This window comes from Nicotiana sylvestris, chromosome 7, assembly GCF_000393655.2.
Source record: "Nicotiana sylvestris chromosome 7, ASM39365v2, whole genome shotgun sequence".
Lineage (NCBI taxonomy): Eukaryota > Viridiplantae > Streptophyta > Magnoliopsida > Solanales > Solanaceae > Nicotiana > Nicotiana sylvestris.
The window spans coordinates 125,924,792-125,943,672 of record NC_091063.1 but is presented as its reverse complement, the minus strand read 5'-3'; the positions used below and the strand labels follow the sequence as shown (position 1 = coordinate 125,943,672).

General features: G+C 40.4%; 1 protein-coding gene across 1 annotated transcript; it reads right to left on the bottom strand.

The window, feature by feature from the left end:
• Positions 1–9,604: 9,604 nt before the first annotated feature.
• On the bottom strand, positions 9,605–10,794 carry LOC138873741 (uncharacterized). Its single transcript, XM_070152218.1, has 2 exons — positions 10,765–10,794; positions 9,605–10,015 (listed from the first exon to the last, which is right to left on the bottom strand). The coding sequence occupies exons 1-2, from the start codon at positions 10,792–10,794 to the stop codon at positions 9,605–9,607; spliced, it is 441 nt and encodes a 146-aa protein (XP_070008319.1).
• Positions 10,795–18,881: the final 8,087 nt, after the last annotated feature.

Sequence of the window (18,881 nt, the reverse complement as noted above, 5' to 3'; positions counted from 1 at the left end):
GTACCGACATCTGGAGCAGTCGTGTCCTTCTCCCAATTGTTTTCAAGGTTCTGGTTCCCCATTTTGCTCACCGAGCTAGGCGCTTTATCCTAAAATCAAAGATCTTGGACAAAAAAACATGAAAGATAACTTGCGTTGTGTAATGAAACCAGCAAGAAAATAATCATTATTATTTTTAGCCCCACGGTGGGTGCCAAACTGTTTACCATGAAAATAGTAATAACAATTAAATTTGTAAATGGGACTCTAAAAAAATGTGATCTATTTTTATGCTAGTTGTTAGAGCAGTGGATGCTAAATATGTGAAGTTTAATCGACGAAATACAAGCTAAAAACAGGGCAGTAATCAAACTGAGGGGCTTGCTACCCGTGCCTCGGACTGGCCGTTGAGGGGCCTCAAGGTCAATGCCTGGGCTCGAGTTCGACCAGTCGGGGATAATCAGGAAGGAAATAACGGTTAGGATATAATTAAAGAAGGCTCTTTATGGCCAATATCAAGCAATAAAAGAAGAACAAGTATGAAAGCAATAAATAAAGAAGTAGCGTCGGGCTAGTAAGTTAGAGAGAAAAGAGAGAGAGAGAGAGAGAGAGAGAGAGAGAGAATTGTTATTGATCTAGTGTAGAGTACTTGGAGTAATAGCCAAGCCTTACAAAGTGATGGGGATCTCCTTTATATATGAGGGGAATCCCGTTATAGTACAAAATGCATTAACTATAAAGTCATGGAGACGGGACGGCTAGACATGACACCTTGAGACAGGCCCCAGATAGGTCAGCTTTGTCAGATTTAGCCGTGTGATTTGGGAATTCCCCTCTCGCATACTATAGCCGTTAGTACGCAAGGCCCTCCGAGGTCGGTACCCGACGACCCCCGAGGGTGGGTCTCGACCTTGGCTTCGAGCCTCGAAGAGTATGACTGCGAGATGACCTAATGATAGGGAAATCGGGGCCCGAATTTACCGCATACAGTGTGATAATAAGAATAGCAAATGATGAAGCAACTCTAATAAACAGTAAGCAAAATAGCAAGAAAGTAATGAGTGTATATATTCTTATCAGTGAACAACCATCCTTACAAATGAATGTGATCCCTCTTTATATAATAGGGGAGTCCTAAATAAGGTACACTTTTAATTATAGTAGGAAATAATATTTGATAACTGATTAACTACCGAAGATCAATCTGTTCTGAGATTTACGCCATGATTCTCGATCAACTGCAGATATCTCGCCTTTTCCGTTATCGAGCTACGCCGATGTCGCTCGAAGTCTGCCTCTCTTCGGTCCGCAATCGAGGTCTACCTCGGCATTTTAGCTCTTCGACGTGACATCTTGACCAAAGGATGAAATCGGGTAGCCTCAATTTCCACCGTATGCAGATAGTCCCCTCGTTTCTTAGAGTAAAACGATAAGAAATGTCTTGAGCTTCGATTTTTCGAATACCCTGATAATGATGTCATCCTTATGAAAAAGCGATCGAACTGACCGAAACATCCTGTCGGTACAGTTCCCCAAACCATTAATGCTTTCCAGTGACGATCGGCTACTAGCACTACCAAACCGTCGCCGTGAGCCTATAAATTTAGGCTCTTCGGTTGAAATCAAATTTTACTTTCACCTCTGCCAAATTTTCTAAGTTCCTTACTCTCTTCTCTTTCACCACCCATTGAATTAACTCTGTTAGTACTAAAAATACCAATTTCATCTCTTTCTGCTCCCCTTTAATTGAAACAATGGCGAAAACTTTCAAGACCGTCCCACAAAAGGAGAAAGCTTCTTCTCGGCCGGCCGGTGACAAAACGTCGGTAGAACTGCTCCCTCACGAGTACATTCCCGGTCCTTGTGTCTTAAAAACCAACTTCAAAGTCAAGAACCCTTCGTCGGTCCCTAGCCGATGTAAACATGTATCGAGATATATCTGCTCGATAATGGCAAAACATCTCGAGGCTGTTAAGAAAGACTGCAATTGGGGGGCCTGAAGAGAGTATCACCACTCACGTGAAGGGGTTTCTAAGTGTCTACACTTACCCTTTCACATTGGGTCCTCTTGACCCAGTTATCATTGACTTTTGCAAGACGTATCAGGTTACCCTCGGCCAGGTTCATCCCTCATTCTGGCACATAGTGATCATTCTCCGCTTCTTCTCCAGCAAGTCGAAGGGGTTGGAATTCACTCTCAGCCAACTCATACGTTTGTATCGACCTCAACTTTTAGAGGATTAATCAAGCTCTAACGCCGATCAACGAAGTCCTTTTTTGCGAGCATCAATAAGGATAAGGACCGAGGTTGGATGAGCCGATTCATGTGGCTAAGGACTTGCGACCTCATCCCAGAGGAGAAGTTGTCTTTCACCAAGAAGTAGAACCCTGATCGTAAATAATGAATTACCCATTAGTCTTAGAACTTTGTTTTTTGCTTTATGTAATGCTTTCATCTGTTATGTAGCGGTTGCCTGGATGCCTCATGCAGTCCCCGACCTCGAAGATTAGGTTCGGAAGTTAGCCTCGACTTCCTCCCATGCTGAGTGCTACTGGCGTGACTTGGCAAGGGTCAGATGGGAGGCCAAGAATCACGATAAGTTTATCATTTACGCTTTTGATGCCCGTTTCTGAAACATTTCTTTTTACTTACACTTGACTCCTTTTTATGCAGGCCTCGGGGATATTGCTAAAATGAGGTCGGCCCCGCCTGGGGAAGAGGTGGCTCCCAAATCGGCTAACGATTAGAAAAAGAGAAGGGCCTCGCCTTCTGATACCGCGAAGCCCAAGAAGAGTAAGGGTCGTCAGTCGAAGGATGAGTCTGCCGCTCTATCTGAGCTATGAGATGAAGAAGAGGAGGAGAAGATGTTGGTTGTGAGTTGGTGCCTCGAAAGAGGTTGAGCGTCGAAGCTTCAAAATCAGCTGGGCCACTGATGCTCAAGGAGACTCACCCTCGGACCGAGGAGATCTCGTAAGGTGCTCCGAGCAAAGTCCTCGAGCCATCGGGGTCAAAAATATTTTTTGCCGTGATGAACAACCGGCGAGTGTTCCCAAAGGGTCTGGTAGTAGGGCTCTTCAAAAGGGGGAGAGTGCCCCAAGTGACTTGCTTGGGGCAATCACTATTGATGACTCGCCGCCCGTCCCTAAATTTTCTGAAGGGCAATTTTGGGAGGCTCGATCTATGGAGACCCCTGATGTGGGAACAACCCACGATGGGGAAGACATATTCTATGGCTTCCTTGTGAGGGTCGATGATGTTTCTGACCTAGATGTGTCGATCATTTTTGATGAGGCTCGTCGTATCCTAAACCAGGTAAACTTTATCCCCCGTTATTATGTTTGTTTTTATTTCCTTCTGTCTGATTTCTTTCCTTTCTCCATAGGCTGTGACGCTTCATCAGAAAGCGTTCACCAAATCCCAAGCTGAGCTGACCGGTGTGAGGCCAATCTCAAAAACTTATTGAGGAAAGAGAAGCCCTCAAATGCCTCTATATGTAGAAAGAAGAAGAGCTCAGGGACCTCTGAGCTGAATTGGCCCATGCTCGTAAGGAAGAGGCCGAGCTAGACAAGTAGGCAACTATCCTTTTGAAAGAGTACGGTCTCGACCCAACTGTGGAGGCTGATACTTCAATATCTCAGTTGCAGCAAAATCTGGAAAGGATCGAGCTGCTCCAAGGGAAAGTCGACCAAGTCAAAGCCGATTGTGATCGATGGAAGGAGAACATGGACCGCCTTGCTACGGAGAAAGAGGCTACCTTGGCCAAACTGTCATTGGTCGAGGTCCAACTTCGGAGCATTAAAGAGAAAAGCTCAGCCTGGGCTAAAAGTATCGAGGAGCTTGAAGCCGAGCTTGCTCAGGACAAGGCGGAGGTCGAGAAGACGAAGATCGTGGCTAACAAGTCCATAGTCGTGTACCTGGCTGATGTTGAGGCTGCTCAAATGCAGCTAAGGGAGGCTTCCGATTGAGAGCAACAGAGCAATGACTTGGCGAAGTGTCAATCCGGAAGGAAGACCCTCGAGGAAATCCACGCTTGAGGTTTTGACCTCTCCAAAGAGATAGCTCAAGCTAAGGTGCTTGAAGCTGAAACCAGGTTTCTTGTCTCCTCCGATGATGACAATGATGATGAAGGCATCCAAGGCGGGTCAACTAATGACGCGGGGCCCGAAGGAGAAGCTGCTCTTAAGCAGGAAGAAACCAGCCCGGGGCATATTTAGGATTTTTTTTTCTTTTCTTTTTTGTAAGACCCCCGTCGGTCTCTTGTACATATTTTTGTCTCTATATATATGAAGAAATTTTCCCTTTAGAATGCCTTCTCAACTTTTATCTACAAACATGTTTTTACTTTGCAAAACTTTAGCATAATCTTATGCTTTGAACGGTGCGTTCGAGATTTTGGTTTTGGGTGGCTTCCTCGAAGTCACCACAGTCAAATTTGAATAAGGTTTGAACTTGAAGCATAGGCCCTTTAGGGTTTTTATTGAATAATTATGAGTCCACGAGCCATAGTCAAGTCATTTTTTATTTGGGCTCGGGATAGTCGAACCCTTGGGTTCAGATGGAGTGAGAACAAGATCTCGAACTATAAGCATATTGGCCCTTAGGCTCTTTAGATCGGGACGATATGGCCTCTAAAAGATGGCTATTATACCCTTATTTCGGCTTAAAATACTTAGTAAAAGTTTCTTTATGCCTTAGCATGTATTTTTTACCCATTGGGTTTTTTGACGGCTCGATGTCGATTGAAACCCCTCTGTTTTTGTGCCTTAGCACGTTTGTGTTAGGATAATTTGATACCTCTTAAGATTTTTCGAGGGCTAATTTTATCGAAGCCCTTTTTATTATTGGGTAGCCTTTTTTAACCATTTTTGCAAAGAGTTCGAAGGCCTATTGTGATTGCGGGATTCGGACGTCTCCGAGTCGCATTAATTTGGTCGTAGCCTTTGGGTATGCCTCTTGATCTTATTCCCCAATAACACTTAGAACTTGTTCGAAGTGTTAGGCCCCTAGAATGATGGCCTTGGCAAATATATCGTGGGGTGCCTCTTTGAGGTCTTATGAATTCGAGTTTAGATTACTCGAATATGTCGATTGTCGATGACACTCCCCGAGAGTTCGAGGTATATTTATGCTTGGCCCTTGAGCCATTTCTCACAAAATCATAAGTATGGAGCTCGTATAGTAGAAAGCTTTCTTTGAGACACAAGATGTTTGATGTAAAAAGAATGCTTCTTGAAATGATTTATACATGCGTACATGTTTTGCCATCGGGGCTCGACTAATCTATATGGACATGGTTCATTTGACCGTTTGGCCCATTACAAAGTTTCCCTATCAATACCCTTTGACATGAAGTACTTTCCTCAAAAATATAATATTCGAGGATGATGCCCCCCAGTATTCGAGGTTGATTGCAAATAAGCCTTGAATACTGTTGAATTTTCCTCAAGTAGCACATAATTATTGTCTCGTTAAAAACCTCGCCGGAAAAAACTATTTGGGATAAAAACCAATCTAAGGGAAAAAGAGTGCAATGCGTGTTTTAAAACCTAAGGACATCGTGTTGAAGAGTTTCTCGACGTCTTCAATCGAACACCTGGAATAAGTTAGTATCAAATACAAATGGAAAGGGGGAAAGTCATACCTTAGCAATAATACCGTTTGAGGAGTGATACGTTCCAATTGTTTGGAAATTTTTCACCCTCCATTGTGCCAAGTTTGTAAGATCCCTTTCTGATGATACCGAGGACCCGATATGGTCCTTCCCAATTTGGGCCTAGTTTCCCTTTGTTTGGGTCTTGAGTATTGAGGGTGACTTTCCTCAGAACTAAGTCCCCGATTCCGAAGTGGTGAATGTTGGTTCTTCTATATCACATCTCTTGATTCTTTACTTTTGCGCAGCCATCCAAACGAGCGCAGCTTCTCATTTTTCATCCAATAGTTTGAGGCTAGAAATCATAGCCTCGTGATTTGATTCTTCCATTGTATGTCGAAATCTGGCACTAGGTTTCTTGACTTCGACCAGAATCAAGGCCTCGGAGCCATATACTAAGGAAAACAGGGTTGCTCCCGTACTGTACTTTGATGTTGTTCGATATGCCTAAAGGAATTCGGGTAAAATTTCTCTCTACTTTCCTTTAGCGTTGTTCAACCTTTTCTTTAAGTTTTGATAGTCTTGTTCGTCGATTCGACCTATCCGTTCCTACTAGGATGATATGGTGTTGTTAATATCCTTTTTATTTTGTGGTCCTCAAGGAATTTCGTTACCTTGTTGCCGATAAATTGTTTTCATTGTCACACACTATTTCGACGGGGATCCTAAATTGATATACGATGTGATCGCAGATGAAGTCTATAACCTCTTTCTCTCTCACTTTTTTGATTGCCTGCGCTTCAACCCATTTAGAGAAATAGTCTATCATACATAAAATAACTTAGCTTTATCTGGGGCCGTTGGCAGAGGGCCGACAATATTTGTCACGCCCCAAAATCCGAGGAGCTCGACCGGCGCTCAACCGAGTAAACCTGACTGAGCAAGCCTGTTAGGTTTCATACTACCCAAATTCATATTTGAATAAAGAGGAAATGTACATCGTTAATCAAATTCTATAAACATGTCATTAACAAGTTCATTTCAATTTTATTAACAACTTCGTTCACAATTTTGAAAATATTACAAGTTTTATACATCATTGCCAAACATCAATATTTCTACTTTAATTCCAATACCCGACACTATCCACAACCTGTCTACGGAGCCTCTAAATACAACTGAAGAGTAATATAGAAATGTCGGCAACAAGGTTCCGGCTATACCTCAAATACAATGTACATGATAAATAGATGAAACAGGACCTCGAAACGAACTGGGGCTCACCAAGTCAGCTGAAAGGATGATACGGCACTAGCTGCGACTAGCACTGCCTGCTATAGAAACACCTACATCCATTTAAAGACATAGCGCCCCCGGCAAAAAGGACGTTAGTGCTATCGAATAACACTAGTATGTATAACTAAACACCATCTAGTTAGAAAGAACTTTCATACAAAAATAAGGAAATCACAAGTATAACTCAAAAGCTTCAAACGATCATAACATTATCAACGTAAAAGAATCATACAATTCTCACATTTGTTTCCATAGCCTTTAGTTTGGGGCATTTCAATACTATTCATCATCATTCACAATACCATCGCTTTCTTGAGCGGAGTCCGATCACGGCCCGATCGGCAAAGCCGTATCACTAGAGGCATACACTTCAATTACAATCTCATTTTCCCTTTTTATCTGGGATTCAATATCAACACAATACCACCATGTGTGCGGCATGGCATCCAATCTCGTCCCGATCAGCTAGGCCACCTTACCAAGGCGTTTCCCTTTTTCCATCAATCATGTCAATTCAATCTTTGTTTCACATATGTCATTTTATATGCACTTGGGGCCACAGCTATCACGTCATATATTTGGCACTAGGCCACATTTCACATCATTCCCAATTTCAATGTTAGATTTGTAATTTAGGGTAATATGTGCACACAAGAGCAATTTAAATTGTGAGCATAGATAAGACTTCACATAGATGGCACATTATATGAAGCTTCAATCTCAATTTAAGGTCTAAGCATTTCAATGCACAATTCATATCTTTTGCCCCTTTCAAGTTATCAAGATAGCACGTTGATCATGTTGAGACACATCTTTCATGCATATAAGGTTACAACACCAATTCATGTAAAATAACAATAGATGCAACAATTCAACTTTAATTTTACCATATTCACACAAACATCGATGAAGCTCGATTTTTAAAAGACGGGGTTTTAGCCATACATACCTGAAATTTGCCCCTTAATGATACTACAATGATCCAATACACTTAAGCAGCTTCAATCTACAATACAACATTCAATAGGCTAATATTAGTAATAAATTCCATAACTTATGTCATTTAGGCATATTATCAAACACCTTGTAGGTATATATCTTTACATCACATAACCGTAGTATTAGTTCATCCAACTATCACTATTAACCAACAATTTATTCCACCATCCAACTTTAGTCTATTATGAAATTTTCTAATTTGGCTTAGACTTAGGCCTCTCCTTAGACCCCAAATCACTTATAATATGACTTATACGCTTAATAACATATCCAATTGATATCAATTATATCATGAATCCTCATTTGCATGCAAGATAAAATAATTAGCCTACCTTGGCACCACGAAATCTTAAATTACTTAGCAAAATTTTCTGGGGCTTTACATTCTCCCCCGCTTAAGATCATTCGTCCTCGAATGAGGATCAAGGTTCATTCATTAGCCATCCTTATGTAACATTAGCTTTTTCACATCATGGAATATATCAACAGCCTCGAATTTGGCTAACTCCTTAAATTTCTGAAAATTTTGCCAGAGTTTCCTTTGTAACTAGGCCTATCCACCTGTCAGAGGGCCCCAGATACATATCCTAACATCATATACATGTTCCATAGACATAACATAACTTGTACAACACCAACCATGGCCACATAGGCAACATATATAACCAAAATGGAATAGTTTAACATGGATCAAATCAAAAGATAAGAGTTCATAGGAACCAAATGCATAAAAGCTATTACATGACTATTCAAACAAATGTGGGTACTTCTTTCTCATTTCTTCCTCGGCTTCCCAAGTGGCTTCCTCAACTTGCTGGTTCCGCCATAATACTTTTACGGAGGCAATTTCCTTATTTCTCAATTTTCGAACTTGCCTATCAAGAACTGGAATTTCTTCATAAGATAGTTCTTCATTAACCTCAATAGTTTCAACTGGCACAATAGTGGACGAATCTCCCACTACTTCAACATAGACACATGGAAGACCGGATGTACCAACGACATCTCGGGTGGCAGCTCGAGCTGGTATGCCACCTGACCAATCCTATGAATGATTCTGTACGGTCCGACATGCCTCGGACTTAATTTCCCCTTTTTTCCCAAATCGCATGATGCCCTTCATCTTCTTTGAACTCCAAATCTCTGTGACGAATGTCCGAATAAGACCTTTGGCGACTCTGAGCAGTTTTCAACCTTTCCTTAATAATCTTGACTTTCTTCATGGCCTGATGCACGAGGTCCGGCCCTATCAATTCAGCTTCTCCAACCTTGAACCACCCAATGGGAGATTTACATCTCCTACCATACAATGCCTCAAATGGTGCCATCTGGATACTAGCATGAAAGTTGTCGTTGTAAGCAAATTCTATGAGTGGCAAATGGTCATCCCAACTACCTTTGAAATCAAGAGTATAAGCACGCAACATGTCCTCAAGCATTTGAATAGTCCACTCTGCTTGCTTGTCGGTTTGAGGATGGAAAGTTGTGCTAAGATTTACCTGCGTACCCAAACCTTGCTGAAATTTCTTCCAAAAGTTGGCAGTGAACTGAGCCCCTCGATCTGAAATGATTGAGACCGGAGTTCCATGTAACCTGACTATTTCTTTGATATACAACTGAGCATACTGTTGTGTCGGTAGATTTAACTAGCAAGAAGTGTGCTGATTTTGTGAGTCGATCCACAATCACCCAAATTGAGTCAAACTTGCACGGAGTGCACGGTAACCCTACCACAAAATTCATATGATCATTTCACATTTACACATTGGGACTTCTACGCTTTGTGCCAATCCACCAGGCCTTTGATGTTTTGCCTTCACTTGCTGACAGTTTGGACATTTTTCCCCAAAGTTCGCCACATCCCTTTTCATGTTATTCCACCAATAAACTTCTTTGAGATCATGATACATTTTCATAGAACCTGGGTGTACATAATACCTGGAAGTGTGAGCTTCTGCCAAAATCCTTTCCCGAAGACTATCAATATTTGGAACATATAGGCGCCCTTGGCACCGTAGGGTACCATCATCAATGCCCAAAGAAAAAGCTGTGATCTTGTGTTTATGAATTCCCTCCTCCAGCTGTACCAACAATGGATCGTTGTATTGCTTCTCTTTCACTTCTTCCACAAGTGACGATTCAACTCTATTCTGTACAATTACTCATCCTTCATTAGAGTCCACAAGACGAACTCCCAAACTAGCCAATTGGTGAACCTCCCTGGCCAACGGCCTCTGATATGCCTCCAAATGAGCCAAACTACCCATAGATTTTCGGCTAAGAGCATCTGCCACGACATTGGCCTTTTCCTGGGTGATATAGAATATCGAGGTCGTAGTCTTTAAGTAACTCAAGCCATCTTCCCTGCCTCAGATTCAATTACTCCTGTTTGAAAATATATTTAAGGCTCTTATGATCCGTGAATATATCCATATTGACCCTATACAAATAATCACACCAAATCTTCAATGGCAAAACCACCGCCGCAAGTTCTAAGTCATGTGTCGTATAGTTCTTTTCATGATTCTTGGGTCGCCTAGAGGCATAAGTGATCAGTTGGCATGTTGTATCAATAGTGAACCATCTATATCACATTTCTCTTACATATGACCTCCTAGGATTTGAGTTCTTCAATAATTTTCTTGATATGATTACAATCTTATGTGAGTACTTGCAACTTGCTCTTCCAGATTCTGAACAAAAGACATTACTGGATGAGTTTTATTATAGGACCTTCTATTTCAAAGGAATAACATCTTCTAGCCTGCATACACACCTTAATATCATCAACATGCACGACATTACATCAAATGCAATGTAACATTGTGCTCAGACCTTTCCTAGTCAACCTCTTTCCTCCTTGTGTTCCTTATAGGATTTAAGAAACCACTCTACTTACCTTGTGAACATTCTCATGATCCCTCCACATTGTTAAACACTTCCCAAAACATGTATCAACAACCTTAATACATATTCAATTCAGAAAGACTACTGGCCCGAACAACAACTTTAAATCCTCCTAAATTCTTCTACAAAAACTTCTTGTTTTCCTTCTAAGTGTAAGAATTACTCCATCCTCAATAAGTAACTCACCTTATTCCCAATATTGTAGCTACCAATAGTGTTTGTTTTGCCCTTTTTTTATTCTCCCTTTCGGTCTAGCCAATACATTGGTACTATCTTTTCTTTGTGATTGGGACATTCATTTCCATTCCATTTTGCTATAATGCATAGTAGATAGCCTTATTTAGCCACGCACTTGTCTGCACCCCATGGACTCGTGGTATCATTGTGTCTGGTTTGTTGAGTTTATCACACCACTATTTCACCACCAGTAGTCTCACTTTCCATTGTAATATGTAGACATGAACTCCCTCTAAATATTTCAGTTGATATTCAGTGTCACCCAAGTCGGTAGCATTACGGTTAGTCTTTATACCTTCTATTAATACTTGTGCTCCAAGCGAGTCCACCAATCTGATACGAACTATTTTGCAATAACCATGGACATCTCAATTTATAGATTTTCTTCCCATTTCTTCTCGCCTCATTATTCCTAGCTAGTGAATAGCCACACACTCTTCCACATGTTATGTGGTCTTTTTCCTTATTTTTTTCATCCCGCTCACATCTTAACTCTTATTAGGATATCCGTGGGAAAGTGTGTTCATCGTCATATCACTTAACACTTGTTTGCTTGTAAGATTCTTTAGAGACTCTCCATCAAGCCCAAATACCCTCTTGTGTTATTATAGCATCACATTTATTTCTCCCGCTCGTTTCGCCTTTCTTAACACCTTGGTACTTTGGTTAAATCACATATCTATGATTAACCCATTCTAAAAACTCGCAACCTTCCACATTTGACATATAGTACTTCCTTAGGTTCCATTGTTCCTGACCCTCTAACTAGTATAAAATCCCTTTACAAACATACTCTTAGTTTCTAGGATCGTTCACCCTATCATTAACATTGCCCTGTATGAAGAATTTACCTTCCTTAACCTTCCACTTTTTTGGGGGGTACTAGTGGTCTATCATTACCATATCCTTTCAGATAATCACGTTATCCATTATCACCTTTCTAGATTACGCATGTCTTCAACAAAATATTCAAACATCATAGCTACATGGTCTTACTCTTGTTTCGTTGTATTTATGTGGCCTTACTATGGCCCTTCCTCCCCCACTTAGGGCGAATGTCCCGAATTTTGACACAAGTCTTGAATTTAGCAACTTCATGGATATTTGTTTCATATCTCTATCCCTCACATATATGTTTTACTATTAGGGAGATTGAAGTCACCATTGTATTAACCTCATAAGTTCTCTACTCTTATTTAACCACACGGACTTGGGATTCCAATTCCTCATGTCAATATCCTTTAGGAGTGTAACACAACTTCATACACTTATGGGATTCTTATAGCATTCATAGCACAAGGGTCTTCTCATTATGGGTTCAATTGACTCTCATTTCATGACTTCTTGTCTCTCGTGAGAGACCTACATGTTTGTCATTACTCTCTTGGTCATGCCTTACATATAGCACATGCTTATATAACAAATTTTTCTTTTACACCTTAGGATCATATACATGCTTACCACACTATCAACAAGTGCCATATAAGCTCGCTTCTCATTTATCAAGTCAATGTCTCTTTGGAGGTGGGTGATCAATTTTAACACTTTTCTCATATAAAGTATGCTTCTAGTACTATGTATGTATCTCATATATCCGTACAATTTGTTCAACATGATACATGTGCCATCTCATTAATATTCAGGCCTTTCCCATTGGTCATTCCATATGAGAACATTATTAAAATAGACAAAATAGCGTTTAAACTTACCTTGAAGCTCAACGCGCGAGTTAGAAAACAATCTTATAGTCAAGCTTTATCGCACGATCTGGAGTGTTGAAGAAGGGTCACATTCTTAAATGTCCATGTAGCCTCCAACTTATAGATGTGGTCGACAAGACACCGATAATAATGACTCTACTAGACACGGCTCCGAGACATCCTAGGACACTTTAAAACCTTAGGCTCTAATACCAAGTTTGTCACGCCCCAAAATCCGAGGAGCGCGACCGGTGCTCAACCGAGTAAACCCGACTGAGCAAACCTGTTAGGTTTCATACTACCCAAATTCGTCTTTGAATAAAGAGGAAATGTACACCGTTAATCAAATTCTATAAACATGTCATTAACAAGTCCATTTCATTTCCATTAACAACTTCGTTCACAATTTTGAAAATATTACAAGTTTTATACATCATTGCCAAACATCAATATTTCTACTTTAATTCCAATACCCGACACTACCCACAACTTGTCTATGGAGCCTCTAAATACAACTGAAGAGTAATATGGAAATGCCGGCAACAAGGCTCTGGCTATACCTCAAATACAATGTACATGATAAACAGATGAAATAGGACCCCGAAACAAAGTGGGGCTCACCAAGTCAGCTGAAAGGATGATACGGCACTAGCTGCGACCAGCACTGCCTGCTATAGAAACACCTACATCCATTTAAAGACATAGCTCCCCCGGTAAAAGGGACGTTAGTGCCATCGAATAGCACTAGTATATATAATTAAACACCATCTAGTTAGAAAGAACTTTCATACAAAAATAAGGAAATCACAAGTATAACTCAAAAGCTTCAAACGATCATAACATTATCAAGGTAAAAGAATCATACAATTCTCACATTTGTTTCCATAGCCTTTAGTTTGGGGCATTTCAATATTATTCATCATCATTCACAATACCACCGCTTTCTTGAGCGGAGTCCGATCACGGCCCGATCGGCTAAGCCGTCTCACTAGATACATACACTTCAATCACAATCTCATTTTTCCTTTTTATCTGGGATTCAATATCAACACAATACCACCATGTGTGCGGCATGGCGTCCGATCTCGGCCCGATCAGCTACGCCGCCTTACTAAGACGTTTCCCTTTTTCCATCAATCATCTCAATTCAATCTTTGTTTCACATATGTCATTTCATAAGCACTTGGGGCCACAACTATCACGTCATATATTTGGCACTAGGCCACATTTCACATCATTCGCAATTTCAATGCTATATTTGTAATTTAGGGTAATATGTGCACACAAGAGCAATTTAAATTCTGAGCATAGATAAGACTTCACATAGATGGAACATTATATGCAGCTTCAATCTCAATTTAAGGTCTAAGCATTTCAATGCACAATTCATATCTTTTGCCCCTTTCAAGTTATCAAGATAGCACGTTGATCATGTTGAGACACATCTTTCATGCATATAAGGTTACAACACCAATTCATGTAAAATAACAATAGATGCAACAATTCAACTTTAATTTTACCATATTCACACAAACATCGATGAAGCTCGATTTTTAAAAGACGGGGTTTTAGCCATACATACCTGAAATTTGCCCCTTAATGATACTACAATGATCCAATACACTTAAGCAGCTTCAATCTACAATACAACATTCAATAGGATAATATTAGTAATAAATTCCATAACTTATGTCATTTAGGCATATTATCAAACACCTTGTAGGTATAGATCTTTACATCACATAATCGTAGTATTAGTTCATCCAACTATCACTATTAACCAACAATTTATTCCACCATCATTCCTAACCAATTTATAACTTCCAACAACATATGTATGACCATCCATTTACACTCAACCATCAACCTCCTTAATTAACCCATTTCACAATCTCTACAACACCAACACAACCTAGGTTAGGCACTTGTGGCTTCCAATTACCATCCCATGAGTTCTAACACATATATCATACATAAATAATCACCATGGAGTAGTTAGAGATGATAGACATACCTCTTCTAGTAAGAATCTTGAGAATCCCCACTTGTAGTGTTCTTGACCAATTTAGGGATTTGAATGGGAATCTATGGATTTTCATGATCAATCCTTGTTAATATAAGTGTTTAGGAGTAGTAATTAACTCAAAATACTCCAAAAACATTACCTTGGATCATAGGTGGCCGCGCTCTTACCGCGGTCTGGCCGCGCTCTTACCGCGGTCTGGCCGCGCTCGGAGGCAGAAACCATAAGTTTTCCCGCGGTCGCGCCGCGGACACGCATCTGACACAGGTCCGGTAAAATGGTCATAACTTTCTGTATACACCTCCAAATAACAAACAGTTTGATGCGTTGGAAACGAGACTCAAAGTGATTTAATTTGATATGTTTTTCATCACACAACTCCTTATATAACTAGAGATATGATTGTCCAAAGTGAGGTATTGTGCGTATTCATTTACAACTTTAGTCTATTATGAAATTTTCCAACTTGGCTTAGACTTAGGCCTCTCGTTAGACCCCAAATCACTTATAATATGACTTATACATTTATTAACATATCCAATTGATATCAATTATATCATGAATCCTCATTTGCACGCAAGATAAAATAATTAGCTTACCTTGGCACCACGAAATCTTAAATTACTTAGCAAAATTTCTGGGGCTTTACAATATCCATCCCCCATTTCATGAATGGCCACGGGGATAGGATCGAATGAAGTTGTTCTTCGGGCTGATGGATCATTGGTGCAAACCTTTAACATCTATCACATTTTCGAACAAACTCCTTAGTGTCTTTTTCCATGCTATCCCGGTAGTATCCTACTCTAATAATTTTGTGAATCGACGATTTGGTGCCGGAGTGGTTCCTACAAGTGCCTTCATGGACCTCTCGTAAAACATAATCGGTGCTCCTGGTCCTAAGCATACTGCCAATGGTCCATCAAATGTCCTTCTGTATAATGTTCCATCTTCATCTAATGTGAATCGAGCAGCTTTGGTTCGTAGGGCCCTCGACTCTTTGGGGTCCGATGGGAGCTTTCTATTCTTCAAGTACTCAATATATTTATTTCTCCAATCCCAGGTTAAGCTTGTAGAGTTTATCTCGGCATGACCTTCCTCAATCACTGATCTTGAGAGTTGAACGATAATCCCCGAGCTGATCTCGTCTTCCTCTACCGATGACCCCGAATTTTCAAGTGCATCAGCCTTACTGTTTTGTTCTAGAGGTACATGTTGTAAAGTCCAATCCTTGAAACAATGCAAAGTTACCTGCAGCTTGTCCTAACACATTTACATTCTATCCTTTCGAACTTCAAAGGTTTTGTGTACTTGATTCACCACCAGTAAGGAGTCACACTTGGCTTCAATGACTTCCGCTCCCAAGCATTTAGCTAGCTCGAGACCTACAATCATGGCCTCGTACTCGGCCTCATTTTTAGTCAAACTAGAAGTTTTGATAGACTATCTAATAGTGCTACCCATGGGAGGCTTCAAAATGATGCCTAGCTCGGACCCTTCACATTCGAAGAATTGTCTGTGAAAAGGGTCCACACCTCGATATGTGCCTGATTTTAACAAAAGTTCTTTTTCAACTTCGGGTACGAGGGTTGGCGTGAAATCGGCCACGAAGCCCGCCAAAATTTAAGACTTGATAGTCGTTCGGGATTGATACTCGATATCGTACCCACTGAGTTCGACGGCCTATTTGGCCAATCGGCCCGATAGTTCGGGCTTGTGCAAAATATTACGAAGTGGGTAAGTGGTTAAAACGCATATGGGGTGACATTGAAAGTATGAATTTAACTTTCTAGAAGCGCTTATCAGTGCAAGTGCCAATTTCTCTAAGTGTTTGTATCTAGTTTCTACTTCTCCTAAGGTTCGACTAACATAATAAACAGAAAATTGCGTACCTTGCTCTTCTCGAACCAGGACACCACTTACCACAATTTCTGATACTGCCAAGTACAAGTAAAGTTTCTCATCTGCCTTTGGAGTGTGAAGCAGTGGCAGGCTCGACAGGTATCGCTTTAGTTCCTCTCGTAGGCATTCCGGGGTCCAGGCAAAATCGATCTTCCTTTTGAGTAGAGAGAAAAATTTGTGGCTTCGATCCAATGACCTCGAGATGAAACGGTCTAAAACACCTATTCGTCTAGTTAGCCTCTGCACGGCTTTTACGCTATCCAAGACCGTGATATCTTCGATGGCCTTGATTTTGTCGGGGTTAATCTTGATCCCCCGATTCAACACCATGAAGCCCATGAATTTTCCCGAACCGACCCCAAAAGCACATTTCTCGGGGTTGAGTTTCGTGTTATATTTCCTCAAATCTCGAACGTTTCCTGCAAATGAGCCAAATGGTCCTCTGCGCACAGGGACATAACTAGCATGTCATCGATATAAACATCCATTGACTTACCTATTTGTTCTTCGAACATTTTATTTACTAGGCATTGGTAAGTAGCTCCAGTATTTTTTAGCCCGAAGGGCATTACATTATAACAATATGTTCCATACTTGGTGATAAATGAAGTCTTTTCTTGGTCTTCCGGGTTCATTTGAATTTGATTGTACCCAGAATAGGCATCAATAAAGGTAAGGATCTCGTGGTCAACCGTGGCATCGATCATGCGATCGATGTTAGGCAGTTTAAAAGAATCTTTAGGGCATGCCTTGTTTAAATCTTTATAATCTACACACATTCTAAGTTTGTTCCCTTCTTTAGGGACCACGACTACATTGGCTAACCATTCGGGATATTTCACTTCCCAAATGGACCTCATTTTGAGAAGTTTAGTTACATCGTCACTTATGAAAACGTGTTTTACCTCGGACTGGGTTCTTCTCTTTTGCTTCACCGGTTTGAACCTAGGGTCAAGGCTTAGCTGATTAGGGATCCATGTCATATCTAAATATGACCAAGTAAAACAATTTATGTTATCAATAAGAAATTGAATAAGATTTTCATGAGTTCGGGAGTTAATCTCGTTCCCAGGTATACCTTTCGCTCAGGTAGGTACTCGATCAATATAACCTATTCCATCTCTTCGACCGTTGATTTGGTGGCGTCAGAATCTTCGGGAATAGTAAAGGTTCGAGGGGTTAGAAAATACTCCTCTTTTTTTTCTATCTCCTGCTTCCCCAATTCGATCGTGGCTGGTGGCTGTGATTGCTATTTGGCTTCCAGTTTGCCTTTGAAGCTCGACTTTTTCGAGGTTGATAACGTCGACATCGGCATTACCTCATCAACCGCAAACATTTCCTTTGCAGCATGCTGTGAGCATGTGATTTTTGCCCTACTAAAAGATACTCCTACAAAATTATAGAAATAGATTTTTTCCAAATTGTTTTTAATTTTATAGGATTTTTATTAATTGTGTTGTATTTTTCTACACGTTTAATTTAGTTAAAATTATGAAAAATGCCCCAAAATGTCAAAAATATCATGCATCGCATATTAGATTTTGTGTTCATATTTTTAGGATTAATTGGTTAATTAATTACCTTATTAAATAAAAATCACAAAAAAATATTGTTCATGTTTACATTTTTAGTGACTAGTTTTAAATTAGTAAGTTCCTCCATTAGTTTTAAAGTTAATTAATTGTTCAACTATCAGAAATAGTTAATTAGGTTTATTTCATAATTTAGATTTGATTTAGGACACAATCTAGGTTTTTAAATTAATTAATTTAGGATTTAAAATAAAAGGAAGGAAGAAAATGCAAAAGGAATTAAAGAATTGTGAAAAAGCTGGGCCAAAGTTTTAAATGGCCCAAACAATGCCCAAATCCGCCCAAAATTTAAGCCCAAACCCTTAGAGATCCGACCCAGTTTGTCATTATGATCCAACGGCTCGCAACTGGTCTTCCCCCTCCCTTATAAATGTCCGAATGGACCCCCTAACCCCTAAAGATCTCATTCAATCTCTCTTCTCTCCCACTCTAACTAACCCTAGCCGCCCAAAACCCCTCACCATCTCCGCCGTCCTCTGCCGCCTAGAAATCGCCCCATGGCGGCGACACTACTCCAAATCACCCCAAAACTTCACCTCGTGATCTTCATCTCCCCCTCATCTCATATCCCTTTGTGTATTCCTTCAAAACTCCTCAGACCTCTCCAAATTTTGGATCTGAAAAGTTAACTTACCCAACCCCCAAATTTGTCCGA

Bases quoted from the DNA above. Each gene is read 5' to 3' on its own strand.
- LOC138873741 (XM_070152218.1), bottom strand. From the start codon at position 10,794: ATGTGGAGGGATCATGAGAATGTTCACAAG. The intron at 10,016-10,764 runs GTAAGTAGAGTG...GTAATTGTACAG, and splicing joins ATCATGAGAATGTTCACAAG to AATAGAGTTGAATCGTCACT.